The sequence below is a fragment of the Hypanus sabinus genome, chromosome 9 (genome assembly GCF_030144855.1).
Source record: "Hypanus sabinus isolate sHypSab1 chromosome 9, sHypSab1.hap1, whole genome shotgun sequence".
In the NCBI taxonomy this organism is placed as follows: domain Eukaryota; kingdom Metazoa; phylum Chordata; class Chondrichthyes; order Myliobatiformes; family Dasyatidae; genus Hypanus; species Hypanus sabinus.
The window spans coordinates 156,864,996-156,884,803 of NC_082714.1; the positions used below are offsets into that span (position 1 = coordinate 156,864,996).

Here is a 19,808-nt window from a genome sequence, read left to right on the forward strand (position 1 = left end):
TGGGAGAGTGGCAAAGAGAAAGCCACTGTTGAAGAGAATTCACATGAAATCTTGGCTAGAGTTTGCCAGAAGACACGTGGGAAACTCTGAAGTCAGCTGGAAGAACGTTCTATGGTCTGATGAAGCCAAAATTGAGCCTTTTGGCCATCAGATTAAATGCAATGTTTGGCGCAAGCCCAACACTGCACATCCATCACAAACACGCCTTGAAGCATGGTGGTGGTTGCATCATACTGTGGGGATGCTTCAGTGCAGCAGGTCCTGTAAGGCTTGTGAAGGCAGTGGGCAAAATATGGAGAACTCCTGGGGGGAAACCTGATGCAGTTTGCAAGAAGACTGCAACTTGGGAGAAGATTTGTTTTCAGGAAGACAATGACCACAAGCATAAAGCCAAGGCAACACAGGAATGGCTTAAAAACAACAAAGTTAATGCGCCAGAATGGCCAAGTCAGAGTCCAGACCTCAAACCGATTTGAGAATTTGCAGCTGGACAGATTCACTACCCTTTAGCTAAAGAAATTCCTCCTCATCTCCATTCTGAAGGGTTGTCCCTCTATTCTGAAGCTGTGCCCTCATGTCCTAGACTCCTCCACTACAGGAAATATCTTTTCCACATCCAGTCTATCTAGGCCTTTCAATGGCCCCTCCCCATTCTTCTAAACCCCAGTATGTACATGTCCAGAGGCACCAAACACTCATGTTATTCCACCTAATCCATGACAAAAGTTTTAAATTGCTTAGTCCATTCCTGGAATCTCCTCCAGACCTTCTCCTAAGATGAAGCTGCTCACGATATTCCAAGCACAGTCTGAACAGTGTAAAGCCTCAGCATTATACGCTTGCTTTTGCAGTATGTTCTGAATATTTTAACCTTTAGACCCTGAGCAACACACACACACACACACACACACACACACAGACACACACAAAATGCTGGAGAAATTCGGCAAGTCAAATCCAATCTCAAGCAGAAAAACTGAGAACAAGTTCTTTATTTTTTTTTAAGAAAAGCACAGTGGTCTTTTACATTGGTTTCTCTTCCACCCACCCAACCAGCATGTTGCAGATGGTCTAAATGCTATAACTAATATGTACTGAGCATTTCTTAATGATAGTTAGAAATAATGAAGAACCAAACAGTTAAAGATTAAATCTCTAGGACCACAAAGATTACTCATCCTAATTACCAGCTCTTTCCTGTCCAAAAATATCCCCGTCCAATTTACAGGATGAATCGTGTTTCTCCAACCTTCCTTCCCAATATGTTGGTCACTATCTTAACTCAGCCGCACGCAAACATGAAAATAACTACCCATGATGCAAAGTGCTATTACTTTATTAAGACTGTTACTCATTAAGTACTGCAGCTTAAGCCAGAGATTGCTTCCTGTTTCTCTGAAGAGCATGCAGTTTAACTAACTATTTACAATATCTACCAATGGTAACATGGCAATGAGACAGCCTTTACTGAAGTGGTTAATGAATACCAAATGTAAATAAGTCAAAGTTATTAGCAGCGGCCAGCCGGTCACCAAAGAAAGTCTGGGTTCATTCAGCCGCTTGGGAAAGGTACGGATGCTCGAGAGAGATCTCAAAGAGGCACAGGAGCTGAGCTTGCGGAGTTGGTCAACACTGCCAGGTAAATGAGTGATTTCCATCGGCGTGACACTGTACAGGAGGCAATGATGGGGAGGTCACTCACTGGGATTCTGGATGACAATTAATAAATACTCCTTGTCTGAAAGGGAAATGAAGAACAGATTGATAAAAGCACACCAGTTAGTACAAGGCTGATATTCTCCGGTAATTTAATGCACATCAAAGTTCAAAGTAAATTTATTATCAAAGTTTGTAACTGTCACCATGTACTACCTAGAGATTCATTTTTTGCAGGCATTCACAGGAAGGTAAAGTACAACAGAATTTATGGAAAACTACACTTAAAAAGACTGACAAAATTCCAATGTGCAAAAGAGGCCAAATCATGCAAATTATAATTAATAAATAATATTTATTCTTTCCCCTTCCAAACCTGATGAAACGTTGACTCTTTATTCCTTTCTAAGATTGCTGCCTGAGTTCCTTCTGGTGTGTGTCACACTTTCATCTGCAGAATATCTTGCATTCATAAATAAATAGCACTGAGTTGTAGCATCCTTGAAAGTGAGTGCATAGGCTGTGGTCAGTTCAGCATTGGAGTGAGTGAAGTTATTCACCCACGCAGGTTCAGGAGCCTGATGGTTGAAGGGTAATAACTGTTCCTGAACCTGGTGATGCAGGACCCAAAGTTTCTGTATCTCCTCCCTGATGGTAGCAGTGCAAAGAGAGCATGGCCTGAATGGTGGGGTCCTTGATGATGGATGCTACTGTCTGTCATCAATATGATCAAGATGGGGGGTAGCCAGTATAAAAAGATGAGGAAGAGGAGAAGGATGAAACAGGTGGATCCATGTAAGGAGGAAACACGAGGAAATCTGCAGATGCTGGAAATTCAAGCAACACACACAAAATGCCGGTGTAACGCAGCAGACCAGGCAGCATCTATAGGGAGAAGCACTGTTGACGTCTCGGCCCGTGTGCTTCTCCCTATAGATGCTGCCTGGCCTGCTGCATTCCACTAGCATTTTGTGTGTTCCATGTAAGGAGGGGTTGATTGCAGATGGAGCCCATATCCCTCTAAACCTCTCCGAACCACGTACCCATCCAAATGTCTTTTAACACGGTGCTCAGGTGAGAATGAGGTATTGTGTTGTCCATGTTTCCCTTTGCACAGGAGGACCATTGTTCGATCCTTAATCCCAGTTGTTAATTCATTCCCAGTATTTCCTTCCCCCGATGCTCATAAATGTTAAGGTTCAGTGGGGGGAGGGGAGAAAGAAATGTTCCCTCTAATTATTTTTTTTACAGCTGCACAGACCACCCATTGCTCTGAGCAGACAATCTTTACCCAGTCTGTAAACTGTACGGCACTTTAAATTTTTAATATTTATTAACAATGAACTACCGACTTCCATTCTGTGTTATTGTTACGATTTATAACAGTGTTGTAACTTGAAACACTGACGATGTAATTATGTTGAAGCTCTAAGTGTTTCAAAGTCAAAGTTGTGGTTTGTTTATTATTTAGAAAATTTATGAATTATATTCATTAATATATAATTAATTGCACAATAATTCACAGAATGTATGTTCCATCCTTCAGGCAATTCATTTTTCTTTTCTTTTCCCTATATGATTAAGCACATTCAGCTTTTATTTTGAAATTAGCTGTTTCAGATCAGTAACCCTCCCCCCAGGGGAGCAGACACACCTCCTGGCTGAACTGAGGTGAGGAAGACCCTGGCCGGACCCCATGCAAAGCTGTGGGGCCTGATACAATACCAGGTCAGGTTCCGAAAGATTACGCAGCCCAGCTGACAGATATATTTCACATCAGACCATAAGACATAGAAGCAGAATTAGGTCATTTAGCCTATCAAGTCTGCTTTCCCATTCCATCATGGCTGATCCCAGATCCCACTCAACCCCAAACACCTGCCTTCTCGCCATGTCCTTTGATGTCCTGACCGATCAGGAAATTAGCAACTTCCGCCTTAAATATACACACGGACTTGGCCTCCATCACAGTCTGTGGCAGAATATTCAGCAGATTACTAATCTCTGGCTAAAAAAATTCCTCTTTATCTGTTCTAAAGGGTTGCCACTCAATTTTGAGGCTGTGCCCTCTAGTCTGGATACCTCCACCACAGGAAACATCCTCTCCACATCCACCCTATCCAGTCCTTTCAACATTCGGTAGGTTTCAGTGAGACCCCCCCCCAGCATTCTTCTAAATTCCACTGAGTACAGGCCCAAAGCTGCCAAACACTCCTCATATGTTAACCCCTTCATTCCTGGACTCATCCTCATGCACTACCTCTAGACTCTCAAATGACAACACATTTTTGGTTTTCACGGTAGCAACCGTCATTCCAGTGCCAAAGAAGGAAATGGTAACCTGTCTAAATGTCTATCGTCCGGTGGCATTAACATCAACTGTTACAAAGTGGCTGGTCATGGAGCACATTAAAAAGCCTTTCTCCTAGCTACACTGGACCCTTTCCAGTTCGCTTAGCGCTCAAATCGATCCACTGATGATGCAATAGCCTCTGCCCTCCACTCTGTCATCCTACCTGGAAAATAGGATCTCATATGCCAGACTGCTGTTTATAGATTTCACTTCAGCATTGAACACCATCGTACCTCAGAAACTGGTTGGGAAGCTGTCTTTGCCAGGTCTCAACACCTCCCTCTGCAATTGGATACTGAGCTTTTAACAGTAAGGCCACAGTCAGTTCATGTGGGCAGCAATGTCTCGAGTGTCATTATGCTGAGCACTGGCGGCCCACAAGGCTGTGTGCTCAGCCCGCTGCTGTTCACACTGCTGACGCACGACAAAGGAACAATAATGTGGACTATTATCTAAATGGGAGAAGGTTCAAACATCAGAGGTGCAGAGGGACTTAGGAGTCCTCGGGCAAGACTCCCATAAGGTTCATTTACAGGTCTGTGGTAAATGTGGCTAATGCAACGTTGCCATTTATTTCAATAGGAATAGAATACAAATGCAAGGAGATAATGCTGAGCCTTTATAAGACACGAGTCAGGTGGTACGTGGAGTATTGTCAACAGTTTGAGGTCCCATATCTCAGAAAGGATGTGTTGTTATTGGAGAGAGTCCAGAGGAGGCTCACGAGAATGATTCCAGGAATGAAGGGGTTAACATACGAGGAGCGTTTGGCAGGTTTGGGCCTGTACTCACTGGAACTTAGAAGAATGTACAGGGATCTCATTGAAACCTACTGAATGTTGAAAGGACTAGATAGGGTGGATGTGGAGAGGATGTTTCCAGTGGTGGGGTATCCACAACTTGATGGCACAGCCTCAAAATTGAGGGGCGACATTATAGAACAGAGATAAGGAGGAATTTTTTTTAGTAGAATCTGTGGAATGCTCTGCCACAGACTGCGGTGGAGGTGAAGTCCGTGGGTATGTTTAAGGTAGAAGTTGATCATTTCCTGATCAGTCAGGGCATCAAAGGATATGGCAAGAAGGCAGGTGTATGGCGTTGAGTAGGATTTGGGACCAGCCATGATGGAATGGTGGAGCATACTTGATGGGCTGAATGGCCTGACTCTGCTCCCATGTTTTATGGCCTTATGGACTATGTCGCAGAATCCAGCTCAAACCATGTCATCAAGTTTGCAGATGACACAACAGTGGTTGGTCTTATCAAGAACGATGACGAGATGGGAGGATAGGAAGGAAGTGGAGTGGCTGGTGGATTGGTGTGAGAAGAACAAACTAACAGAAATATATTTTATTTCTGTTTATTGCACGATTTTTAATTCATTCAATATACATATACTGTAATTGATTTATTTATCATTATTATTTTATTTTGTTTTTCTTCTTCTATATTATGTATTCCATTGAACTCCTGCTGCTAAGTTAATAAATTTCACAACACATGCCAATGATAATAAACCTGATTCTGATCCTTTACATGGAGAAGACAAAGGAAAGCATTGTGAATTTCAAGAAGGTGCAGCCAAACCATCCCCCTCTGCACCCATGGGTCCTCCGTAGAGAGAGTTAACTGCACTAAGTTCTTGGGAGTTCACATCATGGACGACCTCATCCGAACAAGAAGGCACAGCAGCCTCTTCACTTCCTAAGGAGACTGAGGCAAGCTAGGCTCACCGCCCCCACCCCCATCTTAACTGCGTTTTACAGGAGCACCACTGAGAGCGTCCTGACAAGTTGCATCTCCATCTGGTATGGGAGCAGTTGAACATCGGACCAGAAGTCCCTACAAAGGACTGTGAGAACAACTGAGAGGATCGTAGGGGTCTCCCTACCATCCATCGGGGACATTTATCAGGAGGGCCCTTAGCTTTATTAAAGATCTCACCCATCCAACCAGCATCCTTTTTGACTTCCTACCATCAGGCAGGAGACTATGATGCATAAAAATAAGCACGGTCAGGATGAGAAACGATTTGGGGTTCTGAACTCCTGCCACATCGTATTCAATGTCTCACTGGTTAATCTGTTCCGTACCTTCCAATATTTAAAATTAATGCACTTTAGTTTATTATTTGTGTGATTCATCTGTAGATTTTATCTGCACCTTTAAAAGTTATCGTGTGCTATGTGTATCACTGTGCTTTACACTCTGGTTCAGAGAAACGTCTCTTTTCTATATACATTATCTGGCATATACATTATATACAAGTATATAAATTACAATAAACTAAACTTAATTTCACTAAACTTATTCACTATGTCACGCCATTGAGATTGCAATAAAACCAAGGAGCTAGTATTCTACATTCTGATCTTCAGGTTAATTTTGAATAGAATTCGGCTGACTATCTGGTTGATGTTACAATATCTCAGTGAGGCCAGTACACTATAGGTCTCAAAATATATTAACATAATTCCAAAATTATATTAACATTATATAAAAGTAAATTCCAGCTGTGGCCTAATAAATGCGACGTGTGTGGGAACAGTGGTTATGGAGGCTGACACCATGGCTGGGAGCTCCTACCAGATATCTGAAGTTGCTCAGTAGCTGACTTGTCTCCGTGTGACCTTGGGCACCCACAGGAACGGAGAGAGTTCTGGAAGGTGGGGCTGGTGGGGGAGGGAGAGGGATACTCAAAATAAGCTGGTAGACAAACCGAAATAAAAGCACATTTACCGGGTGCAACCATAATCTCGTGTTTCTTGCTCCGGATCCTGAGGAAGGTGAGGTCGTTCTGGGCGTCGATGTCCCGGATGGTGCTCCTGGCTTTCATGGACAGCTGATGGATAAGCCCTGCGTACTGAGCCGTGGTCGCATTGTCCATGGTCGACCGGATTGGGATACCTGGATGCAGGGGCACACACATGAAGTTAGACTCGTCACCATTAAAGTGGCAGCAGTTGGGAAGAGAGGCTGATGTAGGGAGGCTGATTCTGAGTATGGTCCGGTATGACTGCAAGACCCTACAAAGGACTGCGAGGACTACTGAGAGAAACATTGGGGTGTACCCTCTTCCCATCCAAGATATTTATCAGGAGCGCTTCATATGTTGGGCCCTTAGCATTGTCAAGGATCCCTCTCATCCTACCATCGGGTAGGAGGCGCCACGGTATTAGGACAAGATTTTCCTAGGATGGGAAACGAGTTCTTTCCCCAGGCCGTGAGACTAATGAACTCCCTGCCACCACCCAGATCTCATCACATGCGAGGCGCCAGTAGCGTATTACTCTTTACTTCTTAACTCGTGTCGTTAATTCACCTTACATTAAATGTCAGTTTTCCAGAGAATATTTTATTATTTGTTAATTTACTTGTTATAATATTAATTTATGTGTTGTGTTGTGAGTTATATTTATTGCGTTGTGCACCTTGGTCTGGAGGAACATTGTTTCGTTTGGTGGTATACTGTGTATGATTGAAAGTCAATTAACTGAACTTGATCAGGCGACTGATAAGGACTTCAGTAAAGAATGGCTCAGTGTGCAGCCTGCAGTGGGCTGGCAGTGTGATGCTGAACTGAATACTGCTGGACTCCTGGTTTGATGTTTGACACTCTATGTGTTATTTGCTTGCATCTTGCTGTTTGCGTAATTTGTTCTTCTTCGCACAATGGGTGTTTGATGTTTTCTTGAACGGGTTCCATGGTGTTTCTTTGTTTTGTGGCTGCCTGTGGGAGGATGAATCTCAGAGCTATATTCTGCATACACACTTTAATAATAAATGGACTTTGAAACTTTGAGATGGTGAGAGTCTGTATCATGCAAATATTTCATTGTGTCTGTGCAAACATGTCTTGTGCGAATGACAATCAACTCGACTTTAACTTTCAACATACAGAGGTGCCATTTTAAGAACACAATAGAATCAGAAGGTGGCTGTTTGGTCCCTCCATCTAAACCACCAAAACCTCCAGAAGATCCCAGAAAAATGTTAAGTCAAGGAAATGAATGTTGCATTGATATCTTTTCCAAGAACAATTCTTTGCTCTAAACGCATTGTTACAAAATGTTTTTAAAATACAATGCAACAGCATGGGAAGTGGGTGATGGGAGTCCTTAATGATGGATGGTGCCTTTTTTAAAGCACCACTCCTTGAAAATGTCCTGGATACTATGGTGGCTTGTGCCCATTACGGAGCTAATTAAATTTACAACTCTCTGAAGTTTATTCCAGTCCTGCACAGTAGCTCCCTCGTCCCCATACCAGACAGTGATGCAGCCTGTCACAGTGCTTTTCACGGTACATCTATAAGAATTTGAGTATTTTAGGTGACAAACCAAATTTCTTCAAACTCCTAATGAAACATGGCCACTGTCTTGTCTTCTTTATAGCTACATCGATATGTCGGGACCAGGTTAGATCCTCAGAGAGTTTGACGCCCAGGAACCTGAAACTGCTCTCTCTCCACTTCTGATCCACTCGGTTTAAGCCTTTCAATATTTGATAGGCTTCAATGAGATACCCCCTCTTTCTTCTAAACTCCAGCGAGTTCAGGCCCACAGCCATCAAATGCTCCTCATCCATTAACCCTTACAATGATGAACCAGAAAAAAAAATCTGACTCAAATTGAACTCCAGGAAAAAGAAACTGTTCTGAATACCTTCCATGTTGACAATAATAATCCCTAGAACACCCTTCTGGTTCTGGATTCTCTTGAGTGTTTCTTCAACCTCCGCCTGAAAAGAGAGACAACATAGATCAATAACAATAATAATGGTCTGTCTGCCGAGCGCTTTTCATACACACAATGTAGTTCATAGTGCTAAAGCGCAAACATGTAAATGCAAGACAAACTGATGTTAGGTAAGAGCAAGGTTAAATAGGTTTTGAGCTGACGATTAAAAGTGTCAACTGAGTGAGTCTGCATCCCTTACAGTTTTTGGTATTGAGTTCCACAGTTTATAAAAGATGATCTGTCCTTTAGTTTTTGAGGGTGATTGTTTGAACTTAAGAGACCAGAGGAAGAGAATTTAAGATGTCAGTCTAAATGGTGCCTGTGTACACCACTCCCACAGTTAACATCTTCTGGTTAGACCATGAAATCATATATTTCACTACTTTTATGTCTTTCACATTTGATTTTTGCCTTGAATGTGACACTGGAACTGTTGGGAGCCTGTGATTTACAGGCTGGGATCGCTCTGCTGCTGGAGAGGGAAGCAGCCGTTCTGCCCGGAGAACATTATCCAGGTTTTCTGTGTTTTGGACAACGGACTCTTTTCAGTGTTATAGTTTTTATATTCTGTGTTTTTTGCCCGATCTTCTTGTCTTTTGTGTGCAGGGGAGGGGGATTCGGGGCTCAATGTTCCTGTTCCACTTTTTGTTTGTTTTTTTTGTGTGGGGAATTGAGGTTTGCATTTCCGTTCTTTTCTTTCTTGGTTTCATGGCAATGGGAGAAGAGTTTCAGAGTTGTATACTGTACTTAGATAATATATGAACCTTTGAAGACCTAAGAGCTTGAGCAGGATTACGGAAGTGACTCTGTGATGTACTCTGGTCCCAGACCATTAAGAGCTTTAAACCCAAGTAAGAGAACTTTAAAATCAATTGTAAAAGATACTGGAAACTAACGTAGAATAGCTAGCAAACACAAGGAAAGCTGCAGATGCTGGAAATTCAAGCAACACACACAAATGCTGGTGGAACGCAACAGGCCAGGCAGCATCTACAGGAAGAAGTACAGTCGACGTTTTGGGCCGAGATCCTTCGTCAGGACTAACTGAAAGAAAAGATAGTAAGATAGTAGAAAGTGCCTTTCAAATCTCTTGTCGACTGTACTTCTTCCTGTAGATGCTGCCTGGCCTGCTGCGTTCCACCAGCATTTGTGTGTGTTGTAGAATAGCTAGGATGGGATTAATTCTGAAGGGCCTAGACATGACTTGCAGATGACATCTCAATGATCCAGCATGCAAGAGGTTAGATATATTACACTCAATCTTCAAATGAACAAGGGAAGTGAGTGTTGAGGGAAGGAGGGTGGAGTATTAACAACGGGGTATCAAATTAGAATCTCAATTTGATTTGAAGTAAAGGGCAGCAATGGGCAAAAATCCTGCATTATCAGTTTCTTCAATTGGCCAGCACAACCCTTCCTACACACACAACATGCTGGAGGAACTCAGCAAGTCAGGCAGCCTCTATGGAAATGAATAGACAGTCGATGTTTTGGGCCAAGACCTTTCCTCGTTCATCAGGACTGCCTGACCAGCTGAGTTCCTCCAGCATTGTGTGTGTGTATATGTGTGTGTCTGTGTCTTTTATATTTCTAGCATCTGCAGAATCTCCAGTGTTTGTGCAACACCTCAGCAATGGAACACCGTGAATCATTTCTTGTGCTACTGTGGAACTGCCCTCTGTGACCTTATGTTTTTACACTAAAGCCCTGTTTTTGCGCCACCAATTTTTCTCACTCTCCTCACCGACTTGTATAACTTACATTCTTTGTGTTGTTGGCATTTATGTGCCAGTGTTGCTGCTGTAAGCACGAAGTTCAGTGTATCTGGTGCACCACAGGGCTCAGCCCACTGCTCTACTCTCTCTACACCCATGACCCTGTGGGTAGGCATAGCTCCAATACCATCTGTAAATTTGCTGATGATGCAACCCTTACTGGCAGAATCTCAGATGGAGATGAGAGGGCGTACAGGAACAACAACCTTCCGCTCCACATCAGTAAGACCAAAGAGCAGATTGTGGACTTCAGGAAGGGTATGACAAGGGAAAATAAACCAATCCTCATGGAGGGATCAGAGGTTGAGAGAGTGACCAATTTCAAGTTCCTGAGGAGTCAAGATGTCTGAGGACCCCTAGCCTGGTCAAACAGAAGGCTAAACAGTGGCTATACTTCATTAGGACTTTTTTTGGTTTGTCACCTAAAACACTTGTAAATTCTATAGATACACCGTGGAGAGTATTCTGACTGGCTACACCACCATCTGGTATGGGGGGCAACTGCACAGGATCAAAGTAAGCTACAGAAAGGCGTAAAGTTTGTCAGTACCATCATGGGTACTAGCCTCTGGAACATCCAGGACACCTTTAAGGAGTGGTGCCTCAGAAAGGCAGCATCCATCGTTAAGGAGTCTCACCACCCAGGGCATGCCCTCTTCTCACTGTTACCATCAGGAGGGAGGTACAGAAGCCTGAAGGCACACATTCAATGATTCAGGAACAGCTTCTTCCCCTCTGCCAACGGATTACTGAATGGGCAATGAACCCCTGAACACCAACTCACTGATTTAAAAAAAAATACATTTCTATTTTTCACTATTTTCTTTTCTTTTTTTTGACAGATCATGAATATTTATTGGGCAATTAAATGATCAAAAGTAAATACTACTCATCACAGATGTACACTTAGTAGTCATCTTCACATTTCCTTCAACTCTGCTGTATAGATAACATAGCAGGTGAATAATTTGGATTACAGCAGCAATAATAAGTTCTTCACTCAATTCTTTTTCTCAAACCACCAGTTGTTCACATCCACTGATACTGAATCACCTGATCCACATTCTGGTAAATTTTCTATACAAGCAGTAGCATCTGTTTCAGAACACATGAAGGGACTTTCAGATACTGTTGTGTTTGTACAGTTAATTTCTCCAACAGGTGATGTTTTCTTTATCAAAGCTTCCCAAAATGCATGTGTGCTTTTGATCACTTCAATGGCAAAGTCCTTATCCTTGAATTCACCATTGAATGCAAACTGGTTTTTGGTTTTCCATCAGGCACCTTGTATCGCCTGAACCAGTCAACGGTGACCTCCAGATAGCCTGGCTTTAGCCTTCTCACATAATCAATATTATTAAATTTATCTGCATCAGCATCTTCAATATTAATTGCAATAATCTTCCAGTCAGCTTCACCTTCATCAATCATTGCCAGGGTACCCAAAACTTTTACCTGGATAACCTCACCTCTTTTACACACTTTGGTTCCAGTTTCGCAGACATCAATAGGATCATTGTCTTCACGACATTTAGTCAATTCATCAGTATGGGTGGGGTCTTCCAAGTCTGTGGAAGAGCCCCATAGTTCCAACTATATATTTCTGTGATGCTCAGGGTCAGATGATTTCTCCTTTCCATGATATCCCACTTTGGGCTTCAGAGTCACAGAATGTGTTTAATATGGTTGTGGAGGTTCCTCACTGGACCAATGCGAAGATAGAGATTGCAACAAAGGAACCATTGAATCCAATCAAACAAGATGTTAAAAAGGGGAAAATGCGATTTGTGGCAAATATTTTTCACTATTTACAGCCCAGTGGTGGCAGTTGGTGCAGTATGGACAAGACATAAAACAGTTGGGAACTCCCAATCTAGAGCAACACAAAATGCTGGAGGAACTCAGCAGGTCAGGTAGCATCTATGGAGGGGAATAAAGTCAGGATAAAGGGTCTCAGCCCAAAATGTACTCTTTGTTTCCCTCCATAGATGCTGTAGCTGAGTGTTTGAGCAAGATACTAAAGAATAACATAATTTCTATGGTTATGTGTTGTGATGGAAACGAATGTCGGACAACATCAAAGCAAAATGGGGGAAGGACTGAAGCTGCAGAAATGAGGTTCTTGTGAAGAATTATCAAAAGATCATGGAAGAACAGAGTAATAAATAAGGAAATGATGCAAAAATCCAGAATAAGAAGAGAAATCAAATCAGGGAACGGCAGCTGGAATTTCTGGGACATGTACTGAGAAGCTCAAACATCTTGCAGTGATGGCAGAAACTGTTACATCATTTTTACATCAGGCAAAAATTCTGAAGAGCTTATTAGAATTTCTCAGATTAAAGACAAATGGAAGATCATGATCACACAAGTTGTATGACACAGCACATAACGACGATAGATGCTGCCTGACTTGCTGAGTTCCTCCAGCATTTTGTGTGTTACTTTGGATCTCCAGCATCTGCAGAATCTCTGGTGTTTTGTAACAACTGAGAATAGAATACTGGATTTTAGAAGTTAGTATGGAATTATAAATTATGGGTGACATAATTATGGACTAATGAAAAAAGACATTTTAGGAACAGCTTCTTCCCCTCTGCCATCAGATTTCTGAATGGACAGTGAACAAATGGACAAATAGTTAGCACCATCTCACTATTTTTATTTTTGTAATACTTATTTAAGTTATAAAACATATTTCTTATAGTAATTTTATCATTTTTAAAATTATATATTGCAACGTGGAGGGTGGTGGGGTGGAGATACGTCTCTACCAAAGAAGGTGTAAGACGCTCCTTTCCTTCGCTAGCCTGCAGGTCACCCTTGGGCAAGGTGTGGCACCTGCTTAGCCCCCTGATCAGGGTCACATTAAACCATGGGAGCAGGTGGTGGATAGTCGTATGAGTAGCTGGTGCAAATCACAGGTCCTGGTTATGCAAGCAGTGATACCAGGCAGATAGTCTCCGAAGAGTATTGATAACGGCTGGGGTCATCTAAAAGACATTGTCCAGAAGTGGCATCCTACTTCGGTAGAAAAATTTGCCAAGAACAAGGATAGTGAAAAGAATAACAGGATGAAGGGGGTCTTCCTCCAGGCAACGATCAGATTAAAGTCAAATGGGAGAACCATGATTGCCCAAGTCATACGACATGGCACTTGATGATGGACAACGATGACTGCATTGTACTGTTGCCGCAAAAACAATAAATATCACGACCTGTGCCTGTGATATTAAACCCTTCTGAACCAGTCTTCATGTAATAAAACTTGTACACTATTTAACAGGACATTCTCATTCTGTCCTGTTGAAAATACATGGGGAAGACAATAGATGCACCTAAACACAAGAGATTCTGTGGGTGCTGGAAATCCAGAGCAGCACACACAAAGTGCTGGAAGAACTCAGCAGGTCAGGCAGCATCTATGGAAATGAATAAACAGACGACGTTTCTGGTCCCAAGACCTACATCAGGACTGGAAAGGAAGGGTGAAGAAGCCAGAATAAAGATGTGGGGGGTGGGGGAGGGAAGGAGGATAGCTAGAAGGTGATAAGTGAAGTTAGGTGGCTGGGAAAGGTAAAGGGCTGAAGAAAAAGGCATCTGATAGGACAGGAGAGCAAACCATAGGAGAAAGGGAAGGAGGCGGGCACCCGGGGGAAGGTGACAGGCAGGTGAGAAGAGGTAACAGGCTAGAGAGGGGAATGGGGAGGGGGTGGGTGGGAGGGAAACATTTTTTCACTGGAAAGGGAAATCAATATCACACCATCAGGTTGGAGGCAACCTGGACAGAACGTGAAGGTATGCTCCTCCATCCTGACAGTGGCCTCAAACAGACATGTCGGAATGGGAATGGGGATAGGACTTTAAATGGTTGGCCACTGGGAAATTCTGCTTTAGGAGGATGGTGCGGAAGTGCTCGACAAAGCGATTTCCCCAGATTACGCCGGATCTCCCCAACATAGAGGAGACCGCATCGGGAGCACCGCAGGCAATAGACGGATTCGGAGGTCTCACGTTGCCTCACCAGGTAGGTCTGTTTGGGGCTCAGAATGGAGGTGAGGGAGGAGGGGAATGGGCAGGTGCAGCACTTTGGTCACTTCCAGGGATGAAAGCCTGGAGGGAGATTATTGGGTAGGAATGAATGGACAAGTGAATTTTGGAGGGACAGACCCTGTGGGGGTGTGGGTGAGGTAAAGATGTGTTTGCTGGTAGGCAGAATATTCCTGCTATTAGCACAAAGCTAAAGGTGTACACCTGCCATTTGCTACACTGTGCAGGGTGGATCTGTTTTGTCTCCGGACCTTCTGGGTAGATGTATACAATGGAGCCATCCCTCATCAAAAGAGTACAATTTGGGTATCTGGAGTTTGTACTCAGAGGCTTTTGCAACAGACTGCAGTGACGAATTTTCAAAAGGGTTCTGCTAATTGAGATGTGCTGACATGGTAAATACGTAATTCTGTAAATTTTACCCAATTATATTTAAAATGTACAGTAGGTGATGGTAACTGAAGACGTTCCTCTCTGTACCGTGTGGCACATCGGGTGGCAACCTCGCTGTTTCTTTAGCATTTCTCAGTTTTTCACGAGGCTGAGTGGCTAGCTCGACGCCTCAACTCAGCACAGGTGCAAAGCACGCAAGGAGCCGGCCGAATCTGAACCCAGGACCACTCGCCTCGAAGTCCGATGCAGATCCCATTACACCACCAGCCGGCAACTGAAGCTGTGGTTAAGTGTTAATTGTCACCACTGTGCTGGAGAAGTACAAAACACCCTGTCAGAAGAGTGAGATTCTCCTGGTCTCTCTGTCTCTCTCTCCTGAAGGTACACTGCGTAAATAAGAAATGTTACATTTCCCAGTTACACCTTCCAGGTGACTCAGTTTCGCTTTGTCACAGTACTGGGATGGCGGATTGAAGAAGATGCAACACACACACTGCTGGAGAAACTCAGCAAGTCAGGCAGCATTCTTGGAAATGAATTAGCAGTCGACGTTTCGCACTAAGACCCTCCTTCAAGACTTGAATAAGATATTAGGCAGAATAACTCAAGAATAATGAAGGGTCTCGGCCCAAAATGTTGACTGTTCATTCCTCTCCATTGATGCTGCCTGGCCTGCTGAGTTCCTCCAACATTGTACGTGTGATATTCTAATTGGGGCTCCCAACCATTTCTACGCCATGGATCCCTACTGTTAACCATGGATCCCAGGTTGGGAACCCCTGCTCCAGATGGGATGGAAGCTGGGCAAGGGCAGAGATGGACAGGAAGAGTAGGCAATCTTTGTGATGGGGAGGAGGAATCTTGAGTGGGGGACAGGAGGAGGTGGCCCTTCGTTGTGGGCTCTCCAATAGGAAACACTCCACTGGGGCAGGGGAACTGGTGTTGCGATCTCTGCAAAGAATTGGCATCACACCTTCTGTAACCTAAAGCAATTCTGCACCCATCATCCCAACGGTACCGCAAAAAGGACCACCATCTCCGCAACAAAGGGCCATCATCTCTTCTCACGTCTTTTTTTAACTGACGCGCAGTAGAGAGTATCCTGACATGCTGCATTACTGCACAGTGCAGAATTTGCACATCGGCAAACAGCAAGGCTCTACAACGGGTAGTCAAAACTGCTCAATGTATCACTGGCACCAGCCTACCCACCATCAAGGACATAGATACAAAAGGGTGCCAGGAAAAGGCCAGTAACATTGACCCTGCTCGTGGTCTGTTTGTCCCACTCCTAGCAGGGAGGAGGCTACAAAGCATTCATGCAAGGACCACCGGAGTTAAAATGTTACCCTCCACCAAGCATAAGGCTGATCAACACCTCCACCCACTAACCCACCCCTCCACCACTACCTTATCATTTCCTATCAGAGTCACCTGTACAGACGCTGCTGTGTCTAGCACCACTACTGGCAATCAAAGTATATATACTGTATAAGCTATCTATGTACTTGTATTCATTGTGATTTAAAAAAATTGTGTTCTTCATATTTTGTGTTTTTTTAGGCTTTCTCGGATCTGGAGAAACAATTACTTTGTTCTCTGTACTGGAAATGACATTACACAATCTTGAATGGAGACCACAGCTGCACAAAAGATCAGGTACAAGTGCTGAAACTTTATAAAACTAGCCTCAACAGGAGTAGTGTTTTCAGTTCTGACGAGCACATTACAGCTAGTTCAAAGTAAATTTGTTATTGGAGTAGACATATGTCACCATATACAACTCTGAGATTCATTTTCTCAGGGGCATTCACAGTAAATACAAGAACTAAATACAGAAATTCACAGAACCAACGAACGACCGCACCACACAGGACGGACAACAACCGATGTGTAACAGACAACAAACAAAAGAAAATAATAACAACAAATAAATAAGCAATAAGTATGGAGAACGTGAGATGAAGAGTCCTTGAAAGTGAGTCCACTGGTTGTGGGAACAGTTCAGTGACGGGGCGAGTGAAGCTAAGGGAAGTTATCCTCTCTGGTTCAAGAGCCTGATGGTTGAGGGGTAATAACTGTTCCTGAACCTGGTGGGGTGAGTCCTGAGCCTCCTGTACTTTCTTCCTGATGGCAGCAGCAAGAAGAGAGCATGACCCTGGGTGGTGGAGGCCCTTGTTGATGGCTGCTGCCTTCCTGTGACAGCACTCTGTGAGAGGGCTTTACCCGTGATGGATGGCCGTAATCCACTACTTTTGTAGGATTTTCTATTCAAGAGCATTGGTGTTTCCATACAGGCAATGTACTCTCCGACACACATCTACAGAAAGATCTGTCAAAGATACGTCATGCCCTATCTTCGCAAACTCCTAAGGAAGCAGAGATGCTGTTGTTTTTTTTTTGTAATTGCACTTATGTGTTGGGCCCAGGACAGATCCTCTAAACTGATAACACCGAGGAATTTAAAGTTGCCACTGATCCTCAGGCAGGTTTTCAATCTTCCTCGGATTCGGCCAATGACAGTGGCGTTGTCAGCAAACTTAAATGTGGCATTGGAGCTGTGCTTAGCCCCCCAGTCATAAGTATAAAGCAAACAGAGCAGGAGGTTAAACATACAGCTGTGTGGAGCACCTGTGCTGGTGGAGACTGTGGAGGAGATGCTGTTGCCAATCTAAATTGATTGGGGTCTGCAAGTGAGGAAATCCAGGATCTAATTGCACAAGGGAGTTTTGAGGGCAAAGTCTTGAAGCTTATTGATTAGTGTTGAGGGGATGACTGCAGAGCCAGGGGGATGGCAACTGCTGAGGGCCTGTTGTGCCAGTAGGCAAACTGGAGCAGATCCAAGTTGCTTCTCAGGCAGGAGTTTACAAGTTTCATCACCAACCTCTCAAGGCACATCATCACAGTGGATGCAAATGCTACTGGATGATAGTCACTGGGGCAGGGTACCATGTTCTTCTTAGGCACCGGTACAATTGAAGCCTGACTGAAGCAGATGGGTGCGTCAGACTGCTGAAGTGAGAGGTTAAAGGGATCAGTGAACACCCCATCCAGTTGATCAGCCCAGGTCTTTGGTACTCAGCCAGGTACCCCGTCTGGGCTGGATTCACCCCCCGAAGGATGCTCTCACATCAGAGTCTGAAATCACAGGGTCATCAGGGGCTGTGGGAGCTTGTGAAAGTTCCGTCGTTTTTCCGGTTGAAGCGAGCATAGAGGGCATTGAGCTCATGTGGAGGTGCAGCCCAGTTGTTGCCCATGTCACTTGGTAAGTGGTGACAGCATTCAACCCCTGCCACAGCTGTCCAGCATCATTCAGTGATTCAGAATTGACACTCTGCCTGTGAGATGGCTTTCTGGAGATTGCACCTGGACCTCTTGGTCGTCAGACACTAATATGGCACTCAGTAGGTTGCCGATCTCATGATTCATCCAGGGCTTCCGGCTGGGCAAGACTGAGTGATTGTGTGAAGACGCACTTGTCTATAAGTGTTTTAATAATGTCTGTGACATCTGTGGTGTATCCATTCAGATCCTCTGAAGAGTCTTTGAACACAGCACAGTACATGGATTCAAAGCAACCCTGTAGCCATGCCTCTGCCTCCCAGGGCCAACTCTTCCTGGTTTCTGTGGTGAGACACTCAGACCATAAGACATGGGGGCAGAATTAGGCCATTTGGCCCATCGAGTCTGCTCTGCCATTTTATCGTGGCTGATCCGTTTCCCTCCCAGCCCCAATCTCCTGCCTTCTCTCTGTATCCCCTCATGACCAGTCAAGAATCTATCAACCTCCGCATTAAATATACACAAAGATTTGGTCTCCACAGCTGCCTGTGGTAATGAATTCCACAGATTCACCACTCTCTGGATAAATAAATTCCTCTCCATTCTATACTGAGACTCTGTCCTTTGGTTTTAGACTCTCCCAGCACAGGAAATACTCTCTCCACATCCACCCTATTAATGCCTTTCAACATTCCACAGGTCTCAGTGAGTTCACCATGAGATATAGGGCCAGATCTGCATTTGGTACTGTTTCCTTTAGATGGGCCAAATGGCCTAAATCTGCTCTACGTCTTACTTTATTTGACAGAAGGCCATCAAAGTGCATGTTGGGGGCGGGAGTGGAGTGTGGAACGAGGGGCGGGGAAGAAGTGAAAGTGGGTATAAACCACTTATCAGCTGAGGTAAATCGCAATATAAACCCCGCCCCATCACAAACTGCTCCGAATTCTGCAACACGCCGTATGGGATTTTAATTTCTTGGCATCCAAAGCTCTTAGAGAGGCAAGTAGATGATAGAAAAATTGAGGGCTATGTAGGAGGGATTGATTTTAAGATTAGGTTAAAAGGTTGACACATCTTAGGTCGAAGGGCCTGTACTGTGCTGTTATGTTCTAAATCCAGGAGTTTCAGCTATTCTGGAGCTCATAGCAGACTTTACCCCGAAAAAAATCATTCCAGAATATGCATCCCAGCCATGTGGATGCAATTATTAAACACATTCGTGTCTCTGTCCAGTACTGACAGTTCTTTTGTGCTGACACACACCACCGCCCGAGTCATGGCCCCGATTGCAATGGAAGGAAATGAAACGGGCTTGGCTACTGATGCAGTGCAGTCACCCCGCCTCTCTGCACGGTGCTTGTTGCCCCCTTACCCAGTCCCAGATTCTCCCCTCCACCGGTGCACTCGACGCACAAACTCACTCACCATCTCCCGCGGTTGCTTCTCACCCGAGCGGGCACCCGTCCACCGCGCCTGCGCACCCCAACCCCACCCCCGGGTTGATTGACAGTGGAAACGCCATGACGTCACCACGCAGCTCCACTCTTTTCATGAACG

General features: G+C 44.2%; 1 protein-coding gene and 1 pseudogene across 1 annotated transcript; both read right to left on the reverse strand.

The window, feature by feature from the left end:
• Positions 1-974: 974 nt before the first annotated feature.
• LOC132399948 (dynein light chain roadblock-type 2-like) lies at positions 975-19,757 on the reverse strand. The gene is made up of 4 exons (XM_059980917.1): positions 19,677-19,757; positions 8,674-8,749; positions 6,749-6,916; positions 975-1,738 (listed from the first exon to the last, which is right to left on the reverse strand). The coding sequence occupies exons 1-4, from the start codon at positions 19,677-19,679 to the stop codon at positions 1,695-1,697; spliced, it is 291 nt and encodes a 96-aa protein (XP_059836900.1). The 5' UTR covers positions 19,680-19,757; the 3' UTR covers positions 975-1,694.
• On the reverse strand, positions 9,897-12,195 carry LOC132398949 (inorganic pyrophosphatase-like; annotated as a pseudogene).
• Positions 19,758-19,808: the final 51 nt, after the last annotated feature.

Bases quoted from the DNA above. Each gene is read 5' to 3' on its own strand.
- LOC132399948 (XM_059980917.1), bottom strand. The intron at 6,917-8,673 runs GTATTCAGAACA...CCCTGCATCCAG, and splicing joins TATTATTGTCAACATGGAAG to GTATCCCAATCCGGTCGACC. The intron at 1,739-6,748 runs GTAAATGTGCTT...TTTCCCTTTCAG, and splicing joins CGAGATTATGGTTGCACCCG to ACAAGGAGTATTTATTAATT.